The following is a 20,838-nucleotide window of genomic DNA, read 5'->3' on the forward strand; positions in this document are numbered from 1 at the left end:
GTGGTCTAATCTCATCACTTAAATTCGAAAATATCAAGAGCTAGGTACGATCTTGAACAATAATCAAACTACATCCCAGATATAGCGTTTTTTGCCCGAGTGAATTTAGAGAATAGTGGTTTCCGTAAAAATAATAGTGATTTATCTCGTGATCTAATCTCATCCCTTAAATTCCGAAATATAGCCTCTGCTCTCAATCTAGTGTTGAGTTGCAGAGTGAGAGCATCATTTAGAGAAAATTTTAGAGTGAATTCGATGGTGGAGGCGAAGATGTGACGCAGCGTGGAAGTTGTAACATCGGAATCCACCAAGGGTGTTCTTCGAATCCACAAAGAACGATCTTCGAATCCACGAAGAGCTTCGAATCCACGAAGAAATATTGAGGAAAAACAAAATTTTATTAATCAAAGATATGCCTCTAGGGCTTACAAGACTATTCTTAAATAGAAAAAGAAACAAGACTCCTACAAGGACTCTAATTCCTACAAGGACTCTCAACTTAACAAAAATGGTAAAGAATTCTTAAAACATTAAAACTCCTAAAAAGACTCCATATGATTAGAAAAGTCCTCCGGTCAAATCTGAGATCAAATCGGATTTGTTTCCTAAACAAAACAGACTCCTAAAATATTACTAAAAATAGTAAAAAACGGACAAAACTGCAAATATCTCTCAATCCGTAAGGAATTTGGCGAAACTGAGAACGCAAACCAAACCCAAAGGGGTAGGTTTGGATGGCTCCGTCTCGTCGAGATAGTCGATTTTCATATATAATTCGTCCAATTCCGACGTACGGTTTGAAAGTTACGACCGTTTCTTCGAAACAAGTTATTTTCTTCGACCAGGCCCGTATTTGGGCTTACGACTGTCCCACTTTGACATAAACGTGTCAGATAAGTGTTCTACATCAAGATGGGAGCCTCAGACTTGTGGATGGAGGATAGAATTTAAGGACTTGCACTTACATATCGGAGGGTATCAAATTAAGGAGAACATGCTTCAGTTTGATCTCAGGAATCAGAAGTTAGGATTTAGTTCTTCTTTGGTTTTTTTTGGCAGACAACGATGTGCGAACTTCAATTTTACTGGCAAGACAGGAAGGGATATTGGGAGGTGATTGTAAGGGGATTTTGGGAGGTGATTGTAAGAGTGTGTCGTGGTTTCTTGAGATCATGGACGTGAGATGTTTTTGATCCTTCAATATTAGTTGTAATGGCAAGTTGGATGCAGCGATAATATATAGGTGTAGCTTTTTTGGGTTTAGGTTATTCACTTTTAGCTACATGACGTATAAATTAAATGTACGCGTATATCGGCAGTTATGCTGGATTTTTCAAGAAATTGAATTTGGAAACTAGAATCCAAGTCACCTTGAATGCTAGCCCTTGGAATCTGTACAGCTTAAGGCTTGGCTTAATTTTGTTGAGATAATCCCAACGAGAAAGCATCAGTACACCTCGACTATAAGCAGCGATAGGGCATCAAAGTAATATCAAAACTTGAATCAGACGCAAGGGTAATTGCAATCCCGAACCAATGGAGGCTGGAGCAATTGAAGTTCTGACGAACAAGATCTCTCACCATTCGTATTTAGCTGCTCAGGTCAGCATTTCCTTATCCTGCAACTATTTCCTAACAGTAGCAGTTGCAACTCATTATGTTCATCCTTATTTTTGGTTTCTTATTTCCTGTGCAATCTTAAGGTGTTACATGGCACTTTGTTATTATTGTATTTACATAACAGTTGCTGGCTGCGACCTCTCTAGTAACATTCAGTCTTTCTATAACTAACTAGGAATTAATAACTGCAGTGTGACTCTAGAGATGACAACAGTGCATGGGTTTGTGCCTTGCTGCTGGCTGTCCTTTTCCAAGAGAGAGGTATCATACGCTCAAATGGAACAATGAACTGCATTCCAGTTCTTGCAAGTTTGTTGAGGTCAGAGGAGTTAGCAAACAGATATTTTGCAGCACAAGCACTTTCTAGCTTGATCTGCCATGGTAGTCGAGGGACTCTGTTGTCTGTTGCTAATTCTGGTGTGGCTGTTGGGCTTATTTCTTTACTTGGATGTGCTGAAAGTGACATCTCTGATCTTCTGGAGTTATCAGGTGAGTTTTCCCTGGCTCGCAATCCCGACCAAATTGCACTTGAGAGGTTGTTCAGAGTAGATGACATAAGGGTGGGCGCAACTTCTCGGAAAGCCATACCTGTACTTGTTGATTTGCTCAAGCCTATCCCAGATCGACCAGGTGCCCCTTTTCTTGGATTGGGTCTTCTAACTCAGCTCGCATTAGAGTGCCCTTCAAACATGCTGGTAATGGTAGAAGCGGGGGTCCTTGAGGCCCTAACCAAGTATCTTTCACTTGGACCGCAGGATGCAACTGAAGAAGCTGCGACAGTTTTATTGGGCATCCTATTCAGCACTGGTGAAATAAGGCTGACAGGAATCTGCATTTGGTGCTGTTAATCAGCTTGTTGCAGTCTTAAGACTGGGAGGAAGAAATTCCAGGTATAGTGCAGCTAAGGCATTAGAAAACTTGTTTTCCACAGATCATATCAGGAATGGTGAATCAGCTAGGCAAGCTATTCAACCTCTTGTGGAGATTCTTAATACCGGTTCTGAAAAGGAGCAACATGCAGCTATTGCTGCGCTTGTTAGGTTGCTTGGTGATAATCCATCAAGAGCCCTTGCTGTTGGTGACGCTGAGATGAGTGCAGTTGATGTTCTTTGTCGAATTCTTTCTTCCAGTTGCTCAGTGGAGCTGAAAGGCAATGCTGCAGAGTTATGTTTTGTCATGTTTGGAAATACAAGGATTCGGTCAACAATGGCTGCAGCGCGCTGTGTTGAGCCTTTGGTTTCTCTACTTGTAACTGACTTCAGTGCAGTCCAATACTCGGTGGTCATCGTGCATTGGATAGGCTCTTAGATGACGACCAACTTGCAGAGCTTGTTTCTGCACATGGCGCTATTGTTCCTCTAGTCGGTCTGCTGTTTGGTAGAAATTACACATTGCATGAGGCAGTTTCGAGAGCTTTGGTGAAGCTAGGAAAAGATAGGCCAGCTTGTAAAATGGAGATGGTCAAAACTGGAGTTGTTGAAAGTATTCTGAACATCGTCCATGAAGCACCGGATTTTCTCTGCGTTGCATTTGCAGAATTGCTACGAATTCTGACGAACAATGCTACCATAGCGAAGGGCCCCCATCTGCTGGGAAAGTTGTTGAACCCCTTTTCTTTCTGTTATCTAGACCAGAAATTGGTCCTGATGGACAGCACAGCGCATTGCAGGTTCTTATTAATATTTTGGAAAATCCCCAATGCCGAGCTGATTGCAACATGATGCCTCAACGGGCTATTGGACCTATAATTGCTTTACTGGATTCACCACTCCAGGCAGCGCAACAATTGGCTGCAGAACTCTTGTCCCATCTGCTTTTGGAGGAACATTTGCAGAAGGATCCAGTCACAGAGCAGGCAATTAGTCCCCTTATTCATGTTCTTGTTGGAATATCAAATTAAAATGCTAGAATAAATGAGTTTTAGAAGTGCAAGGGTCATAAGTTTAGAAGGTGAAGAGACATATGTTATGGAAGAATAAGAGTAACTTACTCATTTATGACATTTATCTTTATGGCATTAAAATAGGAGTTTAATTTGTGACTATTGGTATGCCTAGACGTTTTTGTTTTTGAAGCCTATATAAAGGGCTATTGTAATCCTTGTTTGATATGAAGAGAGAAAATTGAAGAAATATAAGTGAGTTCTTCATTTGAAAGAGTTCTAAGTTCGTAAACTTAAGAGTTATCAGTGGTATCAGAGCCACTTTATCCAATTTTCCTATTCACTCTTCTTCTCATGGCTACCACAAATAATCTTGTCAATCCTCAAGTGCCCAAATTATTGAAAGATAACTATGAGAGTTGGTCAATCCAAATGAGAGCCTTATTTGGTTCTCAAGAGTTGTGGGAGCTGATCATTGATGGGTTCACGGAACCTACACCAGAAGTAGAAGCCACCTATACCGCCGAAGAGAAGAAGGCTCTCAGAGAACAAAGAAAGAAGGATAGCAAGGCTCGTTTTCTACTCTATCAAGGGTTGGACGAGTCTACCTTTGAGAGAGTTGCCGAAGCAACGACAAGCAAGGAAGCATGGGAAATCCTTGCGAGAAATGGAGAGAAGATGGAGGACATCCGAGTGATGGAGAAGTTGCTCCGATCCCTCACATCAAAATTCGAGCACGTGGTGGCGGCAATTGAGGAGTCAAAGAATTTGGAGGATATCTCAATAGAGGAGCTCTTGGGATCTCTCCAAGTTCATGAACAACGAATGCAAAAGAAGGCTAGTTCCATAGTTTTGGAGCAAGTACTAGAGTCAACATTAACTCTAAGTAATCAAGGCTCACAAGGAAGAGGTCGTGGTCGTGGTAGAGGCAGAGGACGTGGTCCCCAACAACAAATCACTCAAAATCAAGTGGAGATCCAAAGCTTTAGAGGACGAGGACGAAGCAATCGTGGAAGATCCACACCTGGCCGTGGAAGCAACAAGAATGTTCAGTGCTATAACTGTCACAAGTTTGGGCACTATGCTTCAAATTGTTGGCACAAAACTGAAGACCAAACCAATCTTGCCGAAGCAACAAGTGATGTGGGTAACAACTCTACGCTTCTTCTTGCTAATGGTGATTCAAGTGTTGAGAATGATGCTTGGTACCTTGACTCGGGTGCTAGCAACCACATGTGCGGGAAGAAAGAACTTTTCATGGAACTCGCAGAAGGAGTTCATGGAAGTGTGAGCCTCAGAGATTCTTCAAAACTCTCGGTTGAAGGCAAAGGGAAGATTAAGATCTACCAAAAGGATGGTAAGCCCGAATATATTTCCGATGTTTACTATATTCCTAACATGAAAAGTAATATTCTTAGCATCGGTCAATTACTCGGAAATGGATACAAAGTATATATGGAGAACAACCATCTTTGGTTGAAAAATATAAATGGAGGCCTCATAGCTTGTGTTAAGATGACAAGGAACCGCATGTTTCCTTTGCATCTAAACACGAAAGTCGACAAGTGTTTTCAAGGACTCATGGAGAATGAGTCATGGAGGTGGCATCTTCGCTTCGGCCATCTAAACTTTAGCGGTTTGAAGTTGTTGTCTACAGCTGGCATGGTACGAGGTCTACCAACAATTGATCCACCGAATCATCTTTGTGAAGGTTGTGTAATCGGCAAGCAACCGCGACTTCCTTTTCCCAGTGGAAAATCATGGAGAGCAAGTGTACCATTGCAACTTGTTCACACCGACATCTGCGGACCGATCGATCCCGTCTCTTTGGGAGGTAATAGATATTTTATAACTTTCATTGATGACTTCAGTAGAAAGTTGTGGGTGTACACTCTTAAAGAAAAATCTGCTGCCTGTACTACATTCAAGCATTTTAAAGCTTTAGTTGAAGCAGAGAGCGGCCACAAGCTAAAAAAATCTTCGATCTGAACGAGGTGGTGAGTACACCTCAAATCTGTTTCAAGAATATTGCAGGGAGCAAGGTATAAAAAGACAGTTTACTACTGCCTACACACCACAGCAAAATGGCATTGCAGAAAGAAAGAACCGGACCATCCTCGACATGACAAGAACCATGCTCAAAGAAAAGGGATTGCCAAAGCAGTTCTGGGCAGAAGCCGTGGCATGCTCAGCTTATTTGCTCAACCGATGCCCCACAAAGATAGTGAAGAACAAGACACCTCAAGAGGCATGGAGCGGTTACACGCCTAGTGTAGCACACCTACGAATTTTTGGGTGTGTTGCATATGCTCAAGTAGTAGAAAGTTGTGGGTGTACACTCTTAAAGAAAAATCTGCTGCCTTTACTACATTCAAACATTTTAAAGCTTTAGTTGAAGCAGAGAGCGGCCACAAGCTAAAAATTCTTCGATCTGACCGAGGTGGTGAGTACACCTCAAATCTGTTTCAAGAATATTACAGGGAGCAAGGTATAAAAAGACAGTTTACTACTGCCTACACACCACAGCAAAATGGCATTGCAGAAAGAAAGAACCGGACCATCCTCGACATGACAAGAACCATGCTCAAAGAAAAGGGATTGCCAAAGCAGTTCTGGACAGAAACCGTGGCGTGCTCAGCTTATTTGCTCAACCGATGCCCCACAAAGATAGTGAAGAACAAGACACCTCAAGAGGCATGGAGCGGTTACACGCCTAGTGTGGCACACCTACGAATTTTTGGTTGTGTTGCATATGCTCAAGTAACTGAAGTCAAAAGGAAGAAGCTTGATAATCGCGATGAAAAATGCATTTTCATCAGATATAGCGAGGAGTCAAAGGCATACAAGCTCTACAATCCACTAACCAAGAAACTAGTTGTTAGTAGAGACGTTGTCTTTAATGAAGAAGAAGCATGGAACTGGAGCAATGAAGATCAACCAGTGGTGAATGAACCCGATGAGTCTCTGCATGAGGAACCATCACTAGGTACACCACCATCTCCTCCACACTCTACACCCTCTCCTGCAAGAGGATCTCCATCTTCTGGGGAAGGTAGTAGCAGCAAATCTACCATGCAACGAGGTCCCATCAAAATGAGAAGCCTCAGGGAGATCTATGAGCAGATAGAAGAAGACGAAGAGTCAAATCTTTTCTGCTTATATGCTGATCATGAACCTCTCACCTTTCAAGAAGCCGTAAAAGAGGATTGTTGGCGAACAGCAATGGAGGAGGAGATCCACGCCATCCAAAAGAATGACACTTGGGAGTTGACAACTCTTCCACAAAATCACAAGGCAATAGGGGTCAAGTGGGTGTACAAGATCAAGCGCACAGCAAATGGTGAAGTTGATCGGTACAAGGCGAGACTTGTAGCGAAAGGTTACAAACAAAAGTACGGCATCGACTATGGAGAAGTCTTTGCTCAGGTTGCTCGATTGGATACGGTGAGACTATTAATTTCACTTGCAGCTCATCACAAGTGGAATATATATCATTTGGATGTCAATTTAGCATTTCTCAATGGCGTTCTTGAGGAAGAGGTCTACGTGCAACAACCAGAAGGCTTTCTTGTGAAAGGGTAAGAAGACAAAGTGTACCATTTGAAGAAAGCCTTGTATGGCTTAAAGCAGGCACCACGGGCATGGAACGCCCGAATTGATGGCTATCTTCATCAAAACGGCTTCATTAAATGTCCCTATGAACACGCCATCTACATGAAGAGGAACCATAGAGGCGAATTTCTAATAATTTGTCTTTATGTTGATGATTTATTGTATACAGGAAGCAGTACCGAGATGCTTGCTGAATTCAAGGCGGAAATGTTTAATGAATTTGAGATGACGGACAATGGATTAATGTCCTATTTTCTTGGCATTGAAGTGAAGCAGCAACAAGAGGGGATTTTTATATCCCAGAAGAAGTACATGAAGGAGATCTTAGAGAAGTTCAAGATGAATGAATGCAACCCTGTAAACACCCCAGTAGCCATCGGAATGAAGCTATCAAGAGAAGAAGACGGACATTTTGTGGATTCAACTCTTTTCAAAAGTCTAGTTGGCAGCCTGAGATACTTGACGATCACAAGGCCCGATATTACTTATGGAGTTGGACTTGTGAGTCGCTATATGGAGACACCGAATGAATCTCACTGGCTAGCTGCGAAGAGGATACTAAGGTATATCAAAGGCACACTCAACCTGGGTCTCTTCTATGCATATGATGAAAATGCACAACTAGTTGGTTACTCAGATAGTGACTGGGGAGGTGATCAAGATGAGAGAAAAAGCACCACAGGCTATGTTTTCTATCTTGGGTCAACTGCATTTTCATGGACCTCAAAGAAGCAAGGAGTTGTAGCTTTATCTTCATGTGAAGCAGAGTATGTGGCGGCTGCATCTACAGTATGTGAAGCAATTTGGTTGCGAAACATATTAAAGGAGTTGGATCATCCACAAGAAGACTCGACTGTAATTTTTGTGGACAACAAATCAGCCATCCAGCTTGCAAAGAACCCAGTACATCATGGGAGGAGCAAACACATAGATACACGGTTTCATTTTCTCAGAGACCATGTAAAGCAGAAAACCATTGAACTGAAGCATTGTCACACCACTAAACAAGTGGCAGACATATTCACCAAGCCATTATCAGGTAAAACTTTCATGAGGCTAAGAGACATGCTTGGCTTAAAGACATTTTGATTTGAAGGGGCGTGTTGGAATATCAAATTAAAATGCTAGAATAAATGAGTTTTAAAAGTGCAAGGGTCATAAGTTTAGAAGGTGAAGAGACATATGTTATGGAAGAATAAGAGTAACTTACTCATTTATGACATTTATCTTTATGGCATTAAAATAGGAGTTTAATTTGTGACTATTGGTATGCCTAGACGTTTTTGTTTTTGAAGCCTATATAAAGGGCTATTGTAATCCTTATTTGATATGAAGAGAGAAAATTGAAGAAATATAAGTGAGTTCTTCGTTTGAAAGAGTTCTAAGTTCGTAAACTTAAGAATTATCAGTTCTTGGATCAGGCATACACATTTTACAACAGAGAGCTATCAAAGCTCTTGCAAACATTGCCTTGGCTTGGCCAAACGCAATTGCAAAAGATGGTGGCGTTTATGAGCTGTCTAAAGTGATATTGCAAACTGATCCACCCTTGCCTCACGCCTTAAGGGAATCTGCTGCTTCTATTCTATCAAGCATTCTGCAGTACAGTTCTGAATTCTTCTTGGAAGTGCCTGTGGCTGTACTGGTTCAGTTGCTTCACTCTGGAACAGAAAATACTGTTGTCGATGCTCTAAATGCCCTGCTCGTGTTGGAAACTGATGACTCAACTAGTGCTGAAGCAATGGCTGAAAGCGGTGCTATTGAGGCTCTCGTGGAACTTCTAAGGACTCATCTCTGTGAGGAAACTGCAGCAAGATTACTGGAAACGTTGTTGAACGATATGAAAATTAGAGAAACAAAAGCCGCTAAATCTGCTATTCAACCATTATCCATGTATCGTCTAGACCCACAAACACAATCTCAGCAGGGTAGGCTGCTTGCAGCTCTTGCGCTGGGTGATCTTTTAATGAGGGTCTTGCTCGAACTACAGATTCTGTTTCGGCGTGCCGAGCTCTAGTAAACCTTCTTGAAGATAATCCAACAGAAGAGATGAAGGTGGTGGCGATTTGTGCGCTGCAAAATCTTGTAATGTATAGCCGTGCCAACAAGCGAGCTGTTGCAGAAGCAGGTGGTGTGCAGGTTGTGCTGGACATTGTCAATTCCAGCCAACCTGATAAGTCAGTTCAGGCAGCAATTTTTGTAAAACTTCTGTTCTCTAATAATACAATACAGGAATATGCTTCGAGTGAAACAGTTAGAGCTATAACTGGTATGGTCTCATGAAATATTCTTCCATGCCTTAGTTTCTTGAATTTTTAGTGCGTATATTCTTGGTTTAAGGTTTCTGAAAATATTTTTCAGAAACACGCATACAAGAAGTTACTATAACTTTGAATGGGCAAGCTGATCCAAAGATACGCATGTTCATGTTGGTTTTTAGCAGGTTGTTTAACTATTTCAAGCTTAAAATATGACAATATATTGAAAGGATGACCTTCGAGACCCTCCTGTGCGGTCGCTGAACAACGCGGCCTCACGGTGTTCCTGACGAGAGCGAGTACTACATGCAAGCACCTGGAGGACCCGACACGCGGCCTCGAGGCTACGACGTCTCCTACGTCACCAGGGTCCGAGCTCCCCGACCTCCTCTCCGCGGCGACGTCGGCAGGTCTCCGGTGACTGCCGCCTCCCCGTCCAGAACTGCTCTTCTCCGACTGCCGCCTCGGTCAACGACCTTGCCAACCAGCTGTACGGACGTCCCCTGGACGTCATCCTCGTCGACGGCCCAGGGGCTACACCCCGGCAGTCTTGGGGAGGATGTAGGGCGATCTTACCGCCGCATGTGATGGCGCCAGTCGGCGAGGGGGGCCACCGAGGTCTTGGTGCACGATTTCGACCGGGAGGTCGAGAGGGTCTGCAGCGAGGAGTTCCTCTGCGGGGAGAACTTGGTGGGGACCGCCAGGTTAGGGCTTCAGAGTTTTCTGATTCTGAGTAACGAAAAAAAAAAGAAAGGGTATAACTTTGTTAAATTAATAAAAAATGAAGGGTATTTTGGGTAGAGAAAGTTTTTCTAGTACTCCCTCTTTAAAAATATATATATACTAGTATTCAACCCGTGCTAAGCACGGCATCCTTTAATTTTTTTTTTTTGTCCGCAATTTTTTATCATCTAATATTTTTGTTATGTCACGTAAATTTAACATAATTTTGGACATTATATTACCGATAGGTATATGTGGATATTATAACTTAATTAAGCTTATCTCATATGGACAAAGTAAAAAGATTCATAAATAATGATCAAGTGATATCATGTTGATGCTTTAATATATGGCTTCCCCAGATGATCGCAACCAGAGACGCAATTTTCTTTTCGAAGAAAACTACAGCTAGCGAACAACAACAGATTCCAACCAGAGAAATAACTTTAAAAGAACATCATAGCCACACAACATACAACATCCATTAGTCTCAAGCTTCATCAATAAATGAACTTCATCGCTAACTTCATCAATAAATGATATTCAGTGTCATCTTTAAATTGTTGCCACTTAATCATATGCTCAAAAAATAATTATGGATGCTGCCACTCAAATTAATGAACATCATGGCTCCCATGTAAGTAATATGATAGCAACTTCTTTAGAGAAGTGACAACACTACTCAAAATTTTCTACGCCCTATGACTCAACAACAAAGATGTAGAAACTGGACACTATCATTCGACAATTTTGCTACAGCACTTACAAGTATAAGTAGGTATCGGATGACAGCTTATAGCCAGAAATCCCAGCTCAAAAAACAAAACTCATAATTGAGTAAGAAAACCAACAATTACATGAGCAGCAACAATCATCATAGTATGGAATATTTGTATTAGTACAAATAATTGTACTGACATAGATATGCATAATGGCATGAAATAAATATATTAGCATTTTATATTTCTATTAAATCCTCAAACAAATATGTTTAAATTTTATTGCCTAACACAATTTATGATTTATTGAAAAATAATTCACCTATGACAAATTATAGGAAGCGAAGAATTATAAAAAAACGTAAAGTAGGACAGACATGATTAGATCCATCTAAAAAGAACTCAATCTTTAAAACACTTGAAAATTACCAAAAAAAATCAAAGAGTAATCGATTAAAGAAATAAAAGATATAGTCAGAAAAAGAAAATCTTAAGCTTTAAAACACTTGAAAATTACCTGGAACAATTGAAATAGTAAGAAACACTTGAAATAGTCCGAAAAAGAAATAAAAGAAATAGTCAGAAAAAGAAAAAGGGAAAAGTCACTTGTGATGAAGAGTCTAAACATGATTGATATTAACCTGTTGAAGAAATATCTTGAACTACCTTCAGGAAGAAGAGGATTGATGAAGTGTAACCAGGATTTATTGTAACCTTTTGAAGAAAAATCTTGAACTTTGAGCATGCAGAAGATGATTGATGAAGAGAGTAAACAGGATGTGTGCGGATCTGCTTAAAACGATTGTTGGGAAGTTGATGCAATTGCAAAAAGGGTCTTAAGGTGATCAACGTGTCTGAAGATAAGCATCGTCTCCAATTCCTTTAGTATAGCTGTGGCATCAGTTCATCATTTAATCTGGCATTTAACCTGTCAAATGTGATATATGCTGTTATTTCTGCTCCTGTAAACATGTATAAATTATTGAATAAAACAACAAATGTTTTACATATACAGATAAAAAATAAGTAATCTATTGCAATTACATTTAACAAAAGTATCCAAATTAAGTTACAACATACATCTTAAACCTTTGCATAAGCACAAATACATAATATGATTAAACATAACCAACACAAATATGACCACTAAACTATGTTTGATAACTCCTCAAAGTGGTTGTCAAGTCCTCCAGAAGTTAGTTTTCTTTTCCACTGCTTCTATTGGTTCTTCTTTTCTTATTTCCTACATTAAGAACATTGAAGTTGAATCATTAGTTTACATTTGAACATATTAGTTACTATTGTAAAATAATTCTCATCATTACAAATATTGAATCATTACAAATATTAACGTTGCATCGTATATGACTTCTGGACAATTAGGATGATGGTCCTCATCATTGCTCTCCATACTCCTGAAACTGAGTTCTATTCGTATGTGAAGGTCTGTATATATATGTATAAGAACATATATGCATATCAATAGCATACATTCTTACTAATCAAGCTTTATGGACAATAATAAGAACAAAAACCAAAAGAAAATATACTTGTAGATAAGTTATATAGAAATATAAAATCATATATCATATTTATGGAGAATATGATAACTCAGTATTACATCTGCTAATCGTATAAAACAATAAGATAGTCATAATCCAAGCATCTATGTACATATGATGAACTTATCTCAATATGTATTAATTAAACAGTTAACCAAAAAGAAGATTCCAATTAAACACAGATTTTAATAGAAAACAGAGTCATAATGCAGTATGTTTTGACATTATAACAACATTCTTCAAGACAATAGGTAAAAAAGAATATGAATTTGATAATAGACTTACAATGATGAACTCCTAGTGTAATCTGAGATATTGACCAGTACATTGAGAACACGATGTTGCACTGCAGAATATAATCATATTAAGGCAATAAGTTTATATAAAATGAGATCATCCATTTTTCTCTAAAGTAAAATTGATAATTACAATGATCATAAATTGTCCGTGTTCATTACTTATAAAATGTGCATGTTGGGTAGTTTTAGCCTGCAGATGGTGATTCAACATTTCATCATAAATGATAGGGATGTGTTTGTTATAAGTATTAGCATGTTCATATTCTTTTTTAACTATCGGGTTAAATTAAGTTGTTATAATGAGATTTAAATATAAATGAATTCCTTTAATAATTTGGGTAACCAGGAAGATTTCAATTTAACACAGATGGACAAAGAATAGCTAGTACATATAATCCAGTATCCATTTACATGAAAATGAAAATGGATTGGAATTTATATATATACTTTATATCTGGTCAGTCACTCAATGAAATTGAAATTGAATTCAATGTGCTAATGTTTGGATGACAATTTTGGGAGGACTATGAAAGTAATAGTTCAGAACTTAATGAAATCTTGAACTATCAGGCGGAATAGAAACTTGAATATGAGCTCAAACATGTAATCTAATTACTAATGGCTAATTTCAAATTTAAGCAAGAACCTGTATAAATTAATGACATTAAATCTTTTAAATTGTTGAGTTACAAAAGTGTAAAAAAAGCTAAAGCTCAGATAAAGTACAGAATGTCATATTCTTTTTTTATTCATCTAAACATATCAACGAAATTCATAACTATATAATGAGTTTGTTTATAATTCAATTCAACACAGATGGACAAAGAAAAGCCAGTACATATAATCAAGTATTTATTGACTTGAAAATTTAACAGGAATTCAATCTGCATGTTGTCCATGTTGGATATGGATGTGCATGTTCCGCATGTTCAGGAAACATTTACTGGAGATGAGCTTTGATGATTTAATAAAATTCATGGATTCAGGTTTAAAAAAAGCAACTCAATAACTTGATTTCGGTTCCTAAACTCTTCACTTTTCAATACAGATGCATAAAAAGAATGACCAGGCAAATTTTTAAAAAAAATGAATTGCAGATGTAATTTTTTTGTACAAATCATACTCAAGTTAGCTTGCTTTACATGTCATAGGCATTAAAAGTTTTAAATAGGAAAATCAAATATATAAATTTGAAGGGAGCTTATAGTATTATACTTGAATTATTTAAATCTTAAGTTATATTGTATGATGAGCACAAGGTGAAATAATTTTCACAGCATGTTTTATCAGGTAGAAGCTGAAATTTATGAATATTTCACAGCATCAATTTTAACAAAATCATTGACGAAATCTTTAGCTATCATGCGGAAGAATAAATTGCAGAAGAAATCGATAAGATATTATTAATAGGTCTTTAATATCTAGGATAATAAAGAAAATTATTACCTGAAGAAGAACTCTCGCTGAGACCATACGAAAGATGAACTCTGAAGCGATGGAAGAAGCGGTGGAATGTGGCCCTCTTTAGCATAGAAATTTAGCAACCTGTCCTCAGATTTCAAAACGTGGCTAATTTGAACGAAGGAAAAAAAATAGCGGTATCGGTTTTGAAGGAAAATCGGCAGCGGTAAAAGGATGTGGTTTGAAGCCTTATCGGTGTATAATAATTGGACCAAAATGAACGGTTGTGTTTAAGCGGTTGGATGAGTTTTTTGTTTTTTATTGTCGTTAACACAGATGGACATCATAAAGCCAGTACATATAATCAAGTATTTATTGACATGAAAATTTAAATGGAATTCAATCTGCATGTTGTCCATGTTGGATATGGATGTGCATGTTCCGCATGTTCAGGAAACAGTCCCTGGAGATGAGCTTCGATGAGTTAATAAAATTCATGGATTCAGGTTTAAAAAAAGCTAGTCAAGAGCTTGTTTCAGGTGATTAAACTCTTCAGTTTGCAATAAAGATGCAAAAAGATTGACCAGATAGCCTTTGTATATTAAAGAAAATTTGCGAAAGAGAAACTTTGGCGGATCAAACATTAACTCCTAGTTTCATCAGTAATAGCGATGTGGCTTATCAAAATATTTGGCCATTCTTGAGATCGTAGATAACCCTACTTTTTTCTCACTGCAGGTAACAATTTGCATATATCTACTTCGTTTTATTGCAGATGAACCAATCACAGAGGAGGGAATTGAAGCGTGTATATAATGATAAATGCTAATAAACAGGTGGGATAAAATCCATCCTACCTTCATCAGTTCATAATTATATATAGCTAAGCATCAATATAACTGTATTTAGGCACTTTAGGGATCAAAGAGCAGATTACATATAAATTGCTGGTGGTTCAAATTTTTATCCACAGAAGCTGGTTTTATGAAGCTAGATCTACGCTAGAAATGTTCAAGAATTATTGTTTTTACACATCAATTTCTACATCTAAGCAATGCAGCTTTTTGACTGGAATACATTCCTTGACATTTAGTTATTTTGGACAAGCAGAACCATTGTTCCTTAATGACAGCAACAAAAAAAAAATGGTCAGCAATCTCGAGAGAACATTAACTTTCAATATATACTTACAATGATGTACTCCTTACGGACTGAGATATTGATCAGTACTTTGGAAACACGATGTTGCACTGTAGAATAGATTCATATAAAAACAATTAGTTCTATTAAACTCAGATTATGACATTTTTTATAAAGTACAATTGAATATAATCACATGGTAAGAGATTGAATTATATATACTGGCATTAATAGATATAATTTTGTAACTAAATTGTATTTACTTACATTAAAAGATTTTTTCCTTCATAGATATTGATCAGTAATTGAAGATGAGCTCAAACATATAATCTAATTACTGAGGGCTCATTTCAAGGCTAAGCAATAACCTGTATAAATTAATGACATTAAATCTTTTAAATTGTTGAGTTACAAAATTGTAAAAATAGCTGCTAAAGCTCAGATAAAGTACAGAATGTCATAATCTTAGTTTTATTCACCCATGACATGTCGACGAAATTCATAACTGATTATAGTGAGTTTGTTTATAATTCAATTATAAACAGTTGGACAAAGAAAAGTCAATACATATAATCCATTATTTATTGACATGAAAATTGAAATGGAAGTCAATACATTAAATCTCCTGGAGATGAGCTTGGATGAGTATATAAAATTCATGGATTCAGGTTTTAAAAAAGCAACTCAATAGCTTGTTTTAGGTGCCTAAACTCTTCAGTTTGCAATACAGATGCATCTAGAGAATTACCAGGTAAATTTTAAAAAAAAACTGCAGATGGAATTTTTTTGTACAAATCATACTCAAGTTAGTTTGCTCTACATGTCATAGGCATTATAAATTTTAAACAGGAAAATCAAATATATAATTTGGAAGGGACCTTATAGTATTATACTTGAATGATTTAAATCTTAAGTTATACTGTATGATGAGCACAACGTGGGGAAAAAAATTAAACCTATGAAAGATAAATACAGAAATGTTTGTAGCATAAATCCTAAGTATAAAACATCGATGTGAAGAAATTTTAAAGCAAAATAAACATACTCAATTCAGTTTGCTCTACATGTCATGGGCATGTAAAAATTTAAATAGGAAAATCATTTATATACATTAGAAGGGAACTTATATTACTATACTGTTTATTAAAAAATTTATAGTGTATGATGAGCACAACGTGGGAAAAAAATATTATACGTATGACAGAAAAATACAGGAATGTTTCTAGCATAAATCCTCAGTATAAATCATCAATGTGAAGAAATTTTCAAGCAAAAAAAACATACGCAAGTCTGTTTGCTCTACATGTCATAGGCATGAAAAATTTTAAACAGGAAAATAAAATATATAAATTAGAAGGGAACTTTTAGTACTATACAGTTTATAAAAAACTTTCTAGTGTATGATGAGCACAACGTGGGAATAAATTTATACCTATGAAGGAAAAATAGAGAGATGTTTCTAGCATAAATCCTCAGTATAAATTTTTCAGTGTGAAGAATTTTTCTAGCCAAAAAAAACATACAAAAGTCAGTTTGCTCTACATGTCATCAGTATAAATCATAAGTGTGTAGTAATTTTCACAGCATGTTCTATCAGGTAGTAGCTCAAATTTAAGAATAATTCACAGCATCAATTTTAAGAAAATCATTGACGAAAACTTGAGGTATTATGCGGAAGAGTAAATTGCAAAAGAAAACATTAAGATACTATTAATAGGTATTAAATTTCTAGGATAATGAAGAAAATTATTACCTGAAGAAGAACTCTCTCTGAGGCCATACGGAGGATGAACTCTGTTCTGATTTCTCGCAAAAGAGGAAAGCTGCTCAACTTTGTAGAAGCGGTGGAACGTGGCCATCTTTAACAGTGAATTTAAGCAACGTGTCCTCAGAAATCACAACGTGGCTAATTTGAACGAAGGAAAAAAAAACGGCAGCGGTTTTGAAGAAAAGGCGACAGCGGAAAAAATAGAAGATGGGTCTTTAATTGGCCCAAAATAGAACGTGGGCCTCTTTATTTAGTTTTTTATATGAAAAAATACGTGGAAAACCAAAATTTTAGGAAAATACGTGGAAAATAAAAAAATTACTGTTCATCCATAGGTTTTCCTTTAGTTATAAAGGAAAGTAGATATATACTAAAAAAAGTTTTTGATATGGAGTAAAAGGGACTGTTTATTGCGTTGGAAGCACTTACATTTATTTGCATTCGGATTCTAGTTGGAGTTATTACAATATGCATCAGCTTGACAATGAATAAATTGATCACATTCTCTCTCCAATATCGTAAAAATTGTGATTTAAAAAATTGATCTTTCTACTACTTTTTGAAAGCCTAGAGATCCAAATCCTTTTCATTTTCTGCTAATTCTTAAATAATAGATTGTGAGTGTACGTGGAAAAGAAAATTAACATTTTTTTCTCTCTCACTTTGTATTTCACTTTGGGCTTTCCCCGGTTTTATTTCACTTGTAGTTTCTTCTTTGACCTAGCTGGATGGGCGAATAAAGTGGATAGCACCTTGGCTAATGGGGACCTAATCCCATTTGTTTGAGTTCTACCATGATTTCCCAAAGAGGACACATTTTCAATCATGTATAATTATTCATTATTACATACAAATGATCATGATTTATTTCTAGTACGTATAACTAACATCATATCATTCAGGAATGGTACTGATTTCCTATTTACATTCAAAACAAATCATAATGGTTTGTTAAATGATAACATTCTGGTGTAAATGTTACAACTTGTACATATCCATATATTAAGAATCCTACAACATCCTCCTAGATCAAGAGTATTTGTAGAAAGGTATGATTGTGTATATTGTCTGGAGAAAGGTCAAAGCCAAGAGGAAAATTGCTGCCAAAAGCGAGATGAACACCCAATGATTGCTAAGGTAAGTATGGGTGAAAATTGCACGCCACTTATGCCGCCTCCTATTGTAGTAATTTTCGATCTTCATGTTCACATTCTCACTGTGGACATGGATCTTATCCAAGAGAGGCAATCCCTTGGTGAGGCGATTGAAGAGGGAAGCGATATCGCCATCACTTCCACTCGTGCAAGACACTATCTTTGCCTCCCTAAGCAGCGCCACATCATTGTCTGCGTCAATAATATTATCCATAAATAATACATAGTCACTGCACAATCTGCACCTTTGTGTATATGCTCGTAGGCAGTATAATTGAGAAACATGTTCTCGGTGTTACTGTGGCAGCATAGATAAGGGAGCTTCAAAACTCCGTTTGTGAAGCTGATGTCGCTGTAACAGATGCTGTCAGCTAGCTTGAAGCTCACCCCTGCTTGGACGAGCTCTGTGGCGGTGCAAACAGTCAACGCACGGTCATGGATGTAGTTCCCTTCCGCAGACATTTTCTTTTTGGAAATGTCGAGAAAGTGCAGGCCCTTTCCTCTAATGGTTTCCAGTTCGGTGTCGAGGACGTCGTCACAAATTTTTATGAAGTTCTTAGAATCCTCGACGTGTCGATCAGTCATTTGTTAGCTCTTAGCAAAAGTTAAGGTCTAAAAAAATGACAAAACATATCTCAACTGAATCAAGAGTTAGATTCGCAAAAAAGTGACAAAGTTCAGTTTGCAGGAGGTGACCAGGTTACCTCGTGACCTCCAATTTCAATAAGGATAACAAGAAGCAGGAGCGGCAGCTGATTTTCAATCCTGCGCATGTCCATCCACAGGCCACGATTCATGTATGGCCTCAGGAGCTCGTCATTGCCCCCCACCATCATTTGAAGAAAGAAGCATTCATCAAGGATCATCAGATCCAAGAACCGGTCCTCGTCCGTCGTCCACAGCTCCTCCAGGCTATCGTACGCGTCCATGAGGTCCCGGATTTGAGGCCTTAGGGACTCCCTCACCTCGTCGAGAGTCTTATTGGCCCGCTCAAGGTAGTGGGCGAGAGCCGCGTACTTCTTGCGCTCCATGGGGTTGAGGTGGGCCTTGCCGTGGTGGTAAGGCCCCAGAGAGACGAGCTGGGGTGTGTAGGCTGTGTAGTTGAGCTCCCTCAAGATGTTCGGCACCCTGTAGATGTAGTGCTTCTTTCGTTTCTCTATCTCGGTCTCAGAGTTGATACTTTGGAGCTCTTCAAGGTCGATGACCCATTGCTTTTTAGCTGACTTCTCTCCCATCTTCCTCTTTCTTTAAATTTTGAGATGAAAATTAATGGTGTTGCTGGTTAGAAATAATGATAAAGGTGAACCTAGAGGAAAAGCTCACAATAAAAGGATGGGAAGTGAAATTTGAAAAGGACTTCAAGCGAGAGACCTTTTTTTAGAGGTAACATTATGTTTGCTATTTTGTTTGATCAATAATTGTCAATTTGTCCATTTCCTTGCCATTTTCTAACAAAACTAGCCTACACATATAAAGCATAGGGCTGTAACCATAAATAGCACAACAGGCAGTTTGCGTCTCTCAGAACAAATTAAAAAGGCAGTGTATATAGCCATATAGCTTTAATGATGAAAGAAAAAAAATTAATATTGGTAACATAGGCTGTCACATCATTGCATTTTTCTATAGATGCCCATGACTCTCACCATGAAATCAAATGGTAGCCCACAGAATAGAGAAATATAGAATGCAATTCCTTCATGCGTTTCATATGCAACACAACAAATTAACGGTTTCATATGCAACACGACAAACGGCTAGCTGTCAACATGCACACAAATAGGTTTACATGTGAGCGTTTCATATGCACCTAACTCTTTGCAGATCAGTCAAGACGAAAACAGGAGAGCTATAATGACATCCATATATATAGGAGATATACATGATCAAAGGTATTATAAAACTCATATGGTAGAACAAATCTGATTTTCAATGGGAGGGGTTTTCTGCAAGAAATTAGGTAGATTTATGCGTTAAATGAACCTTTTAATTGAGTTTAATTTTATGCAAGAAATCAGATTAATATTTTAAACTAATTTTTTAATTATGAATTAGTAGGTGAACAGTGAAGGGAACAAGACATCTCGGTTGCTCAACTAATTAACCAACTATATCTTCGGGGCACACACGACATGCTGCATGAAAACCACGGGCATGCTCATATGTGCAATATTAGATATTGTTCTATATATGCCCAAAATGAACGAAGAAAATATCAAGTTAGGCAGCAGACACACTATACCACATACAAATTAACCATCTAATTAATTAGTTGACTGGCGCAAGAGCAAATTAATCTGTAAACAGATGCACAAATTTTAACTCACCAGCCACCAACGAAGTTGGTCAAGAAGGAGAGAGAGAGAGAGAGAGAGCGCACGAGCTCCGTGGCAGGAAGTTGTTGGAATGCGGTTGATGGAGACTGAGGTGAATCACCAAACGAACCCGGAAGGGACCGATCGAAGTGAAGCGGCTGAAGGAGAGGTCGAGGTGGGTGAGTGCCGGGCTCGAAGCGAGGTGGGCCCCCGATCGAGGAGGTTGCGGGAGAGGTTGAGGTGGGTTTATAAGGAGGGGGAGGAGGAGAAGAAATTAAGGGGAGGGAATGGAGCCGGAGAGGAGACGTCGAGGGAAGGGAGGCGGGCGGGAGAGGAGAGACCACGAGATGAGAGGTTGTAGAGGGGATCTGGGAGCAGGGAGGAG

General features: G+C 38.1%; 2 protein-coding genes across 12 annotated transcripts; one reads left to right on the top strand and one right to left on the bottom strand.

Moving 5' to 3' along the window:
• On the top strand, positions 1,537 to 9,762 carry LOC109832750 (protein CELLULOSE SYNTHASE INTERACTIVE 1-like). The gene is given in 8 exon segments (XM_020400157.1): positions 1,537 to 1,602; positions 1,812 to 2,441; positions 2,443 to 2,907; positions 2,910 to 3,200; positions 3,203 to 3,497; positions 8,524 to 9,075; positions 9,078 to 9,383; positions 9,476 to 9,762. Coding segments are annotated over 8 exon segments (2,718 nt in total). The 3' UTR covers positions 9,589 to 9,762.
• LOC109832752 (UPF0481 protein At3g47200-like) lies at positions 9,954 to 20,640 on the bottom strand. Of its 11 annotated transcripts, XM_020400158.1 has the most exons (8): positions 20,466 to 20,640; positions 18,843 to 19,383; positions 16,970 to 17,075; positions 15,268 to 15,326; positions 14,122 to 14,197; positions 12,662 to 12,722; positions 12,157 to 12,235; positions 11,927 to 12,057 (listed from the first exon to the last, which is right to left on the bottom strand). In XM_020400158.1, exons 2-8 carry the CDS (start codon positions 19,371 to 19,373, stop codon positions 11,995 to 11,997), a joined length of 975 nt encoding a protein of 324 aa, XP_020255747.1. In that variant the 5' UTR covers positions 19,374 to 19,383; positions 20,466 to 20,640; the 3' UTR covers positions 11,927 to 11,994. The 11 variants fall into 11 exon arrangements, 7 of the variants coding, with proteins under 7 accessions (XP_020255751.1, XP_020255754.1, XP_020255747.1 ...); XR_002244957.1 differs by lacking the exons at positions 11,927 to 12,057; positions 12,157 to 12,235 and adding exons at positions 9,954 to 10,101; positions 11,529 to 11,742 and having other exon boundaries at positions 18,843 to 20,640; XR_002244956.1 differs by lacking the exons at positions 11,927 to 12,057; positions 12,157 to 12,235 and adding exons at positions 9,954 to 10,101; positions 11,456 to 11,742 and having other exon boundaries at positions 18,843 to 20,640.

The sequence above is a fragment of the Asparagus officinalis genome, chromosome 3, assembly GCF_001876935.1.
Source record: "Asparagus officinalis chromosome 3, Aspof.V1, whole genome shotgun sequence".
NCBI classification, from domain to species: Eukaryota; Viridiplantae; Streptophyta; class Magnoliopsida; order Asparagales; family Asparagaceae; genus Asparagus; species Asparagus officinalis.

Bases quoted from the DNA above. Each gene is read 5' to 3' on its own strand.
- LOC109832752 (XM_020400158.1), bottom strand. From the start codon at position 19,373: ATGGGAGAGAAGTCAGCTAAAAAGCAATGGGTCATCGACCTTGAAGAG. The intron at 17,076-18,842 runs GTAACCTGGTCA...TCACTGTTAAAG, and splicing joins TTGAAATTGGAGGTCACGAG to ATGGCCACGTTCCACCGCTT. The intron at 12,723-14,121 runs GTAATAATTTTC...TATATTCTGCAG, and splicing joins CAGCGAGAGTTCTTCTTCAG to TGCAACATCGTGTTCTCAAT.